General features: G+C 45.5%; 1 protein-coding gene across 1 annotated transcript in view; it reads right to left on the minus strand.

The window, feature by feature from the left end:
• Positions 1-1,210, minus strand: part of LOC308169717 (cytidine deaminase) — a 2,233-nt gene extending 1,023 nt beyond the window's left edge. The window contains exons 1-4 of the mRNA XM_080544444.1: positions 1,072-1,210; positions 749-871; positions 492-603; positions 63-120 (exon numbers count right to left, since the gene is read on the minus strand). Coding sequence (XP_080400570.1) covers positions 63-120; positions 492-603; positions 749-871; positions 1,072-1,078 — 300 coding nt within the window. The 5' untranslated portion in view covers positions 1,079-1,210. The remainder of the gene's footprint in view (positions 1-62; positions 121-491; positions 604-748; positions 872-1,071) is intronic.
• Positions 1,211-11,747: the final 10,537 nt, after the last annotated feature.

Raw genomic sequence — 11,747 nt, forward strand, 5'->3', positions numbered from 1 at the left:
ATTTTACAAGACAATATAACAGTGGAATGAAGAGGAACATGGTGTATCAGTGATGATCTCACCTCCATCAACACCTGGCGACAGGCTCCACAAGGCCCCACAAAACTGTCTTTGATGTCACTACAATAACACAACCGCACACACAGTCACACACACACACACACACACACGCACACACGCACACGCACACACACACACACACACACACACACACACACACACACACACACACACATGCACATGCACACCCACACACACCCACACACACATGCACACACACACACACACACACACACACACACACACACACACACACAACACACACACACACACACACACAAGGGTTATAGAGATACAGACAAGAATAAATCCATATCTCTCACCTAATCACTTATTGGTAAGGCCTGTAGATCACCTAATCACTTATTGGTAAGGCCTGTAGATCACCTGATCACCAGTCAATATGTAACATTGCACCTGGTGTGTCTTACCATGTGACAGCGATGGCAGTGAATTGTCTGTAGCCCTCAACAACGGCTCTCTGTATTGCTGTTCGTTCAGCACACACTGTAAGCCCATAAGAGGCATTTTCCACATTGCAACCTGTTACACAGAGAGGCACACATATTGTTAAATTGCATAAAAACTGCATTTTTCAATGTATTCGTTTAAAATAAAAAAATAAAATAAAAAGTTATGTGAGGACAGACAGGTCAGGTCACCCTGTTGGTAACAGCTGTTGTCTCACCTGTGATTATAGCGCCATCTGCTGTTAATATCGCGGCGCCGACAGGGAAGCGACTGTAGGGACAATAGGCCATGTCCCGTGCCTGCAAGCACTGAGACACGAGCTCCTTGATTTTTGCGCTGTCTATGAACGGGGATATGAATGAATGAATGGTCTTTATATGGTCTATGAACGGGGATATGAATTGGTCACGTGCAAAAGGACATGCGTAAAACAACATACGTTTGAGTAGTGCGTTGTACAGTATAGCCTATATATAAATTGAATTACATGTCAAGTTTGTTTTAGGGGTTAGACAGACTGTAATGTCGTGGTGGACTTACCTGCCATATCAGATGACGTCCTCCAATCCACTTGTGCAGCTTATAGACTGAAACGAAACAGTATTATCTCTAAAAGCAAACATATGCACGCGCGGCGACCACAGGGTCCAAATTACAATGTGCATTATGTGACATCTTTGGTGGGGTGTCCCCTTGTTGTGCAATGTTGACATATGCGCCATTGGCTGTTTGAACGAACGCGTCGTTTTTATCATATGATTTGTCATGTGCCATCGATCTTCCAGGCACAGCACGTGAGGTAGATGTCCCATAGAAACTACACAAGCAAACCTTTTCATTGTGAATAAGGCAGGCATGACTAGTTGCATACTTTTTTCATTATGATCGTTTTATTTTTGTTATTTCCCTAACCTTGCAAACAGACTGAAACAACATTTCTATTCCTGTATTGTCTGTACTACAATTATTACAACATTATTTCATATGAAGAGACAGTGAACAGTTTTGCATTAGTCGAAAAAGGAACATTGAGAAAGGGATAATGACCTCATTGAGTGACCTCATAGTTGGCATCACCTCATTGGCATTCCTGAAGTTTAACAACATCCCCCTACAGAGCGACCGAGCGTGTGGAGGCTGTGGCGGTGGGTGTGACTACCAACAGTATTACTCTCATAGGGGCGGCAGGTAGCCTAGAGGTTAGAGAGGCCGGCTATAGCAATTGGGAGGTCGCTGGTTCGATCCTCGCCTCAGGAGGGAGCTGCATGTGCCCTTGAGCAAAGCACTTAACCCCTAATCGCTCCAGGGGCGCCGACTATGGCTGACTCTGTGCCTGAGCAATTTTTATAAATGTTTTATTATTATTATTATATCCAGAGGCGTCATAGTGTTTAACTATAGTGGAGCCTTACATATGATCATTTTCTTCTGAACGTGTGAAGATGTTTTGCATGTGTGTTAATCCGCTTAAAGTGTGGATGGGACTGCAATGGAGAGAGTCAGCAGCTTCCAGCAAGTTCCTCTGTGTTTCCACATCACTGAGGACTTCACCTGTGGCGCTTTTCCATTGACCAGACCGGTTCGGTACGGCACGCATTTGTATCCTACCCGTAGTACCGTACTTTCAGAAACGCTTCTCCATTATACACAACAGACCTGGAGCGAGCCGGGACAGTAGGAGGAGTTTAAGTGTCATAAGAGCACTTCACTTTAATAAGTGCCGCTATACAGCTCAACAGGGGGGGGGGGATGCGATAAGATAATTATGTCAAAATGCAGCACTATCATGCACAGATCAGCCTTAAAACATGTAACGTTAGACATATAACGTTAGACAGGGAGCGATGTATTTCTACGGAAAGGCTGTGCTTGACGCTTCCATTGGACTGACGCCGGGGCGCTCATACCATCAGAGTCACGGTCAGAGCCTGTTTTTCCTCAGGCATGTGAGTACCGTAGTTTCCGTGTTTCGAAAGAAAAGTCTGAACATTTTGATCGGTTGCCGACATGCGGACCAAACGATCAGACCGGGTCACAAGTGCTCTGAGGGCGACGCACCCCCAACAGACGGACAGGGCAGACAGCCAGGTGCAGCAGAGGATATTGAACCAGAAAGCATAGCGGTACACCGTCTTCTGACAGAACTGGTCTCCACTGGTTGCATCATAGTTGGGGGGATATATGGAGTACACCCAGACACTGCCTGGAAACACAGATAGATAGGACACGTTGTTAGGAGACTCAGTAATATGCAATGCATATCGTTAGCCTCATAGCATAATTGCCTAATGCCTAAGTCATATTTTGGCCAAATTGAGATGTCTGCCTAACTCTACTCTCCTAACACTGCTGATTCACTGTGTGTTATTGCGTCTATGACATCAGCCTATCAGAATGCTTGTTACATTCCAAAATCACTATCTGCCCAAGTCATCTGTTTGACATCATAGGCGTTTTTGACACTACATACAAAGATGGCTCGGCTGACCACAAGTGAAGCATGACTCAGGCTAGGAGGCTAACGGTATTGTGTAACAGCTGTAATTGTGACATACTGTAGAGGGGTGGTCCATCTTTTGCATCACTTCCTGTTTCTCTGAGATCACCAACAACAACTTGACACTCTCTCCTCTCTCCTCTCTCCTCTCTCCTCCTCTCTCTCCTCTCTCCTCTCTCTCCTCTCTCCTCTCTCTCCTCTCTCTCCTTTCTCCTCTCTCCTCTCTCTCCTCTCTCACCTTTCTCCCCTCTCTCCTCTCTCTCCTCTCTCCTCTCTCCTCTCTCCTCTCTCTCCTCTCTCCTCTCTCCTCTCTCCTCTTTCCTCCTCTCTCTCCTCTCTCCTCTCTCCTCTCTCTCCTCTCTCTCCTTTCTCCCCTCTCTCCTCTCTCTCCTCTCTCCTCTCTCCTCTCTCCTCTCTCCTCTCTCCTCTTTCCTCCTCTCTCTCCTCTTTCCTCCTCTCTCTCCTCTCTCCTCTCTCCTCTCTCCTCTCTCTCTCCTCTCTCTCCTCTCCTCTCTCTCCTCTCTCCTCTCTCCTCTCTCCTCTCTCCTCTCTCCTCTCTCCTCTCTCTCCTCTCTCCTCTCTCCTCTCTCCTCTCTCCTCTCTCCTCTCTCCTCTTTCTGAATGAATGAATGAATGGATGAATGAATGAATGAATGAATGGACTTTATTTGTCATTGCTACAGTACAGGTACCAAACAACGAAATTTAGGAGGGGTGGCTCCCCTGGTGTTAGGAAAGGGAAAAAAAAAACACTTTTAGAAAAAAAAATCACAAGAAGGGAAGGAGCTGGTTTACATAAATAACGGCTATGTACACTATCCACTGTACTATACTGTACAGACAGACGACTAGGGTTGTCATATTGCACAATAGTATTATTCCACATTTATTTAAAGTGTCGCAGTTTGCAGGCTTGTGCCTCAACACTACACCTGATTTTTTTTTCAGTCCAGCAGCTGCCATCAATCCGTCCAGACTGTCCAGGGCCCAGAACTTAGGTCTTTGCTGTGTTCAGGGCCTGGACGGCCCTGTGGTAGAAGCTGTTCTTCAGTCTGTTTGTCCTTGCGGCCAGGGTCCTGAACCGCCTTTTCGAGGGCAGCCTGGTAAAGTGTTCGTACCCAGGGTGGGTCGGGTCCCTGGAGATCTTGGAGGCCTTCCTGAGACAGCGTGTGTTGTACAGCTCTTCCAGAGAGGGGAGGGGGGCGCCGGTGATCTTCTGTGCTGTTCTCACGACTCTCTGTAGCGCATTTCTCTCCGCTGTTGTGCAGCTGGAGAACCAGTTGCAGATGCCGTAGGTGAGGATGCTCTCCACTGCGCCGCGGTAGAAGGTCACCAGTATCTCCTGCTTGCTGTGTTCCTTCCTGAGGACTCTCAGGGTGTATAGCCGCTGTTGTGCCCTCTTGATGTTGGCTTTTGTGTTGTCCTTCCAGGTCAGGTCATCCCGCATGTGCATCCCCAGGAATCGGAGGGTCGAGACTCTCTCCACGCTCTCTCCGTCGATGAGCAGGGGCTGGATCTCGGACTTTTTCCTCCTCCTTTTTTCTCCTCTCCTCTCTCTCCAATTTCTCCTCTCTCCTCTCTCCTCTCTCTCCTCTCTCCTCTCTCCTCTCTCCTCTCTCTCCTCTCTCTCCTCTCTCTCTCTCTCTCCTCTCACCTTCTCTCCTGATTTTCTCCAGTTATTCTACTATTTCACCCTTCTTCTTTCAAAACACATTGTCTCCCCCTTGCTCCCCCCCTCTCTCCGCTTCCCTCTCTCCTGTCTGCCTTCTCACCTGTGATGAACCAGCAGGTGTTGAAGATGAGGAGGAGTGTGATGAAGATTGAACGCACACGGCTGAGGTGTCCGACCCCTCCTGAGTCGTGCAGGTAGGCCAGCAGCAGGCAGACTAGGCCGGACACCCCCATCACCACCAGGTGGACGGGCAGGTAGGGCTGCAGGGGGCAGCTGTTGATGTGCATCGCTCCTAGGAGACAGAGAGAAGAGAGTTACAGTACGTACATTCAGTTGTTGTTGTTGTAGATGGAAGCACTTTACCATGAGAGGAAGGGGGTTGTGGACTCATTTACCACTGGTACAGGGTTGGTACAGGAAAACCCTGTACAGTGGTAAATTAGTCCACAACCCCCGCCCTCGAATGGTAAATTGCTTTTCTACAACAGCCACCACATAATATAATAAATAAATATAATATAATAAAATAAATACACAGTTTCTTTCTTAATCAGATTGATTGGGAGGCGCATTGATACTGGAAATGCGGTCTGAACTGTGGGTTGTTGGGATATTTACCACAGTTGCTAGCCAATCAGAATCCAGTATCCAAACATGCTGTTGTAGAAGTTTTAACTTCAGACATGCACTCACTTCAGTATGGCAGCGATAACGATACTTAGATAGTTGGTGATAAAGTGGATAAAGCTGTCGTGGAGCAGAGGAACAGAACATACTATTGTATTGCATTTAAGGTAATAGATATACATTTTGTCCACCACCATTCATCACTTCTTACAGTATGGAGAGGGGAATGAGTTATCCCAAGGTACTTACCTATACCAACAGCTGCTATCAGAAACATCCAGATGACGATGTTCAACACAGCTGGAAAGAGAGAGAGAGAGAGATCCACCGTGAACTCAACAGTTAGGCAAGATCACCTTTCCATACTGCCAACCAGGGACATGGTTTTTTGATTTGAATTGATTTGATTTATTGTGGAATTACGGTAAAAAGACAGTTTCCAAGGGATAAAAACTCATGATAAAGCGCAAGTGCTTATCTCCATCATGGTCCCTGATTGAGGACAGGACAGACAGTTACCATAAAACACATTTACAGAACATGATAAAAAACCATAAAAAACAAACATAGATTAGTTACACAATTTCCCTGGCACTCCCTACCTATGACGTGTTTCTACTCTGTCATTTCACTGGCTAGCCAGTTCTTTGCTGCACGTTTAAAGCTTACCTCTCCCTCTAAGCTTTTTAGGGCCACTGGAAGCTTGTTCCATTCTGAAGCTGCTGTAAATAAACATGTATTAGTACCCATTGCTGTTGGGAATTTAGGTAACATAAAGTCTGTATTCCCTCTTCTGGTTGCATAGTTGTGCCTGTCACTGAACCGGCTAAAGTAGTCGGCCAAATAGGTTGGGCCATTATTTAGTACTATCTTATGTGTCAGGCCTAACCTGATGTGAGTGACCCTCTTTTCAACTGGAAGCCAGTTAAGCTGCCGGACAGAGGCTGGTCCCAGACGAGTCAGAGGAAGGGAGAGAGGGAGAGAAGAGAGAGGGGGAAGGAGAGAGGGAGGAAGAGAGAGAGGGGGAAGGAGAGAGGGAGGAAGAGAGAGAGGGAGGAAGAGAGAGAGGGAGGAAGAGAGAGAGGGAGAAGGAGAGAGGGGGTAGGAGAGAGGGAGGAAGAGAGAGAGGGGGAAGGAGAGAGGGGGAGGAGAGAGGGGGAAGGAGAGAGGGGGAAGGAGAGAGTGAGATGGATAGAGGGAGAAAGGAATAACAAAGAATAACCCTCATTCATTGGAAAGTCTGCAAGGAGTTAAACACTCTGATGCAAAGCTCTCAGTAGGGGTGGAAGTGTTCTCTGTCGGCTGGATCAGGTTGTTGTGCTGATTGTTTTGTATGTTTTATATACAAATCGGAGGCGGCTGTGGCGCAGGAGGTAGAGGAGCCGCCGTCTAATGATCGCAAGGTTGGCAGATCGGCGGTTCGAGCCCCGGCTGGCCACATGACGAAGTGTCCTTGGGCAAGACACTGAACCCCAAATTGCTCCCAGTGAGCGGGCCGGCGCTTTGCATGGTAGCTTGCCACCATTGGGGTGTGAATGTGTGTGTGAATGGGTGAATGAGAGGCCGTTGTAAAGCGCTTTGGATAATAAGTAAGTAAGTGCAGTCCATTTATATGTTGTCATGTTGTAATTGACTGCTGCTTTCTTTGCTAGGTCTCCCTCTTTGGTTAAACAAAGTAAAAAAAAATAAATAGACAAAAAAAACAATGTAGAAATTGCGTAGCACTGGACATTGGTATTAAATACGTTGTAATGTTTAGTAATAATAACCACGTAGCTACCTTGTATGGAGATCCCTACTGCAGACTGTACCTCCCTCGGTGTGTCTTCCATCTCTCCTGAGAGGCTAAAGCTTTGGGTAAAGGAACAGATGCAGAGGGTTGGGTTTTTGTGTGTGTGTGTGTGTGTATGTATGTGTATGTGTGTGTGTGTGTGTGTGTGTGTGTGTGTGCACGCGCGTGTATGTGTGTGTGTGTGTGTGTGCGCGTGTGTGTGTGTGTGTGTGTGTGTGAGTGTGTGGCCACACAACTTGCTTGCGTTATCATTGGTTAACTTTGAGACATCTTCCGTTGGTGGTCGGCTGTTATGAAACAACCCCTAGGGTAAAGCTGCGTCATTACAACACTTAAACTAAAGACAACAGTATTTACTTTATTTATGTGTAGAGCACTTATCAAGACAGCAGTCACAAAGTGCTTCACAGTACATGTGGTAGTATACAGCAAATAAACAGCCAACATATAAAATATAATTCATAAAATGTAAACAAACACTTAAATATAAAACGAAGGATAACTTTATAAAATCAATACGGATATCAGAAGTAAAAAGAGAAAACAACTTATAAAAATGCCATCCTATATAAGTGGGATATACGTTTTTTTTTTTTTTCAAGTGGTACAGACCCAGCTAACCTTTTTTTGTAATCAATTATTTATTACAAAACAGTACAGATTTCTTTATCTTATCTTACCCCCCCCCCCATTATAAACACACGAGTAACCATGGCGATAACATCCCTTCCACCCCACCCCATAGTTCTTCATTACACTATATTTGGTATATCATAAAATCATAATAGTACAACGATTACAGGTTATATATTTTGTATTGCAGAGGTCCATGTTTGAATTGTCCTTTCTTTAGCTCCATGTATTCTGGCTATAGATTGAGACCCAGCTAACCTGAGCTAACCTGGTTTGTCATGAAGGCAGCGGTGATGAGGTAAGCTTTCATCAGAAGGAGGAGGTTCCACAGGCTGTTGGTGGCCAGGGAGACCTGCTGCAGTACGCCTTGTCTGTCAGGGTGGGCTCGTAGACTGGCTCGACCATCGGGTAGATCCACATGTTGCCTATAGGGACACGGTGGTTGGAGTTGAAATAGATACCTGGTTAATATTATGATACTAACGATTTTACTGTGGTATTGTTGTGGTATTGTGATATCACAAGGAGCATAATAATAGTAATAATAATAATACATTAGACTTATATAGCGCTTTTCTAGACACTCAAAGACGCTTTACAAACTGAAAAGATCGAGTAGTAATAATGAAAAGAAACAAAAGGTAAATAGAAGAAAGTATAGGGGCCTAATTGAGGTAGTGCTGGGGACACATGGGAAGGGGAGGGGGAGAGGGTTAACTGGTGAAGGCGAGCTTGAAGAGGTGGGTTTTGAGGGCCTGTTTAAATGTTGGCAGGGTGTTGGCCTGTCTGATGTGGCTGGGGAGGGCGTTCCAGAGGGCTTTTATTGTAACTGGGGGAGTTAAACTGAAGGAGACCCTCATTCGGTGGGGCCGAGGGTACAGGATATACACATACAGTGCAACAATAATAAATACAATAAGAACAATAACGATAACAATAACAATAATAAACACACATTTCAACAAGGATCAAACAAAGCAGGTACAAATAATAATAATAATAATAATAATAATAATAACTTTTTATTTGTATAGCGCCTTTCCTGCAAACGTTGCAGCTCAAAGTGCTCTTATCATTATATAATCATCATTTAATTATTTAGTAGTTTAAAGTCAATATTACAAATATTATTAAAATATTAAAATAGATACACCATGGTCCCTAGTCATGGCCTTGAATTGACCCCTAGATGGGAGAGAGTCCATCTTAAAGGTGCTTTGTAGCAGGGTCCATGAGTGTGGAGCAGCACATTAGAAGGCAGTCTTTCCAAGTTCTGTAGGCATGCAGGGGGACCTCTAGAGCATTGTGTTCATATGTATGTGTATATGTTACGGTACATGTGGGAATACGGTACATGTGGGAAAACTAGGGTTAGGGTTAGGTGCTAGGGTGACTTGGTACATGCTGGCATGTCTAACCCTAACCCCAACCCTAACCCTACCCCTAACCCTAACCCTAACCCCGTAGCACCTAACCCTAACCCTAGTTTTCCCACATGTACCGTATTCCCACATGTACCGTATATGTTCATATGTATGGACGTTGTATTGGAAATCAAGTTGATTTGAACCCTGAGGAAGGGGGGGAAAAACATCCCCAGAATCTCTCTCTCTCTTACCGAAGAAGAACACCCAGCAGATGAGGAAGCACACCAGGGTGCATTGTGGGACGGAGCACGGAACTCTCTGGAAGGCAGATAGCAGCAGCCAGAGGATCATGTGTTGGGCAGGGCAGTCGTCCAGGTACAGGGCACCTGTGCAGTGTGTGGGTATAGGAGGGTTGGTGTAGCACATCACAAAGTTAATAACATTGTCCATGAACACCATTTTTAAGTATTACTGACATTAGTGACCACTCTCTCTTTCTTTCTCTCTCTCTCTCTTACTCTCCCTCTCTCACTCACTCTCTCTCTCTGTCCCTCTCTCCTCTCTCTCTCTCCCTCTCTCTCTCTTTCCCTCTCTCTCTGTCCCTCTCTCCTCTCTCTCCCTCTCCCTCTCTCTCTCTCTCCCTCTCTCTCCCTCTCTCTGTCTCCCTCTCTCTCTCTCTCTCTTTCTTTCTCTCTCTCTTTCTTTCTCTTTCTCTCTCTCTCTCTCTCTCTCTCTCTCTCTATGTCTCTTTCTCTCTGTCTCTCTCTCTCTCCCTCTCTCTCTCTCTCTCTCTCTGTCTCTCTCTCTCTCTCCCTCTCTCCCTCTCTCTCTCTGTCTCTCTCTCCCTCTCTCTCTCTCTCTCCCTCTCTCTCTGTCCCTCTCTCTCTCTCTCTCTCTCTCTCTCTCTCTCTCTCTCTCTCTCTCTCTCTCTCTCTCTCTCTCTCTCTCTCTCTCTCTCTCTCTCTCTACTGGGGGGTGACTTCAACTGACCTATGAAGATGTAGGTGATGCTCAGCGGAAGGCCAACCAGGTGAATCACCACACTATGGGAGAGGAACACAACACAATACTGCAATAGTTGAATTAGTACGATCATGGCAGACCCCTTCCACCCCGGCCACGGCCTCCTCACCCTGCTTCCCTCTGGAAGAAGGTTGCGGCTGCCTAAGGCACTGAAGGCCCGCCACAGGCTCAGCTTCTACCCCTCAGCCGCCAGGCTGATAAATGACTCTGGCTTCCCCCTCCCCCCCGCCCCCAAGTCTGCCCAGGACTGACTGTAAAAACTCTGCACTGCACTTTATACCGCACTATCCAATGCACTGTTGTCTGTCCTGTGTTGTTGTTGTTGTGTTGTCCTGTTTTTTGACAAAAAAAAGTATAAACGCACTTGCTGTGGTGACGAAGCAAATTCCTATGTGTAATGCATAGTGGCAATAAACTGAATCTGAATCTGAATCTGAATCTGAATCCCACAGCAACATCGTGACGTAAATTTGTTAGTTTTTTACATAATCTGATCCATTAGGTGTTTATTAATGCCTGTGTGGTGTTATTTTTAAAATGTTTACATTTTTTAGTTAGTAATTAATAAAATACAAAGGTTCCATCTCACAAAACATAATGGAATGTAAAAACGTTGACGCTCAATATCTCTGAACTGCCCTAAACGGAGATAGAACCTCATAATTCTAAGCTCACAACATAACTGCATTATAATCATTACATTTACATTTTAGGCATTTAGCAGACGCCTTATTCCAAAGCGACTTAGAACCGATACATTTGACTAAGCAAGTGAATCATCAATTCACCGAGAGACACAGAGTAATCTAGCTCAGGCCAGGGGCCATTGGCAGTCGTCGTGATAGAAGAAAAAAATAAAAGGTTAGGGTTAGTTAGTTTTTATGATGATATGATGATTATTTATTTATTTTATTTGACACTGGAGAAACAGTACAAGGGGGGGGGGGGGCAGTAGAAGTCTTAGGAGACACAGTAGCCTATAGGAGGTAGTAGATGTCTCATTAGCTACTTAGACATACGTTCGATAGAGGGGGACAGAACACCAGTGCCTCCCACTCTGGTAGATTCAGCTTCCTCGTCTATTGACACCGACCAAGAGTTGCTGTCATTCATATCAGAATCAGAATCAGAATCAGAATCAGAATCAGAATCAGAATCAGAAGACTTTATTGCCATGACATGTAAACATGTTAGGAATTTGGTTTGGGACAGTGGAGCACGGTTTACAGCAGGACAGGTGCAAGACAGGACAAGACAGTGCAAACCAGCATCAAGAGTCATAATTAATATAAGTGCAGAGATCAAGTGTTCAAGTGTTCATATCCAGACAGTCCAAAGCTCTCTGGGTGGGGGTGGAGGGAGTAGTAGTAGTCCTGAAACACAGACATCAGGGTTCAGGAGGTCACTGCCCCTCAGTTCAGCTCCAACCGCATTTCCAGTATCAATGTGCCTCCCGACCAACCTGATTAAGAACACCTGTGCTGTATGTATCGGTGGTAAATGTCTCCACAACCCCCTTCCTCTCATGGAGAAATCGCTTACACATGCAGATCATGTCAGTAAGTAAAAACATCAATGAGCTGTAAACCGAACACAGAATATCAG

Source organism: Nansenia antarctica (assembly GCF_963989245.1).
Source record: "Nansenia antarctica genome assembly, chromosome: 13".
NCBI classification, from domain to species: domain Eukaryota; kingdom Metazoa; phylum Chordata; class Actinopteri; order Argentiniformes; family Microstomatidae; genus Nansenia; species Nansenia antarctica.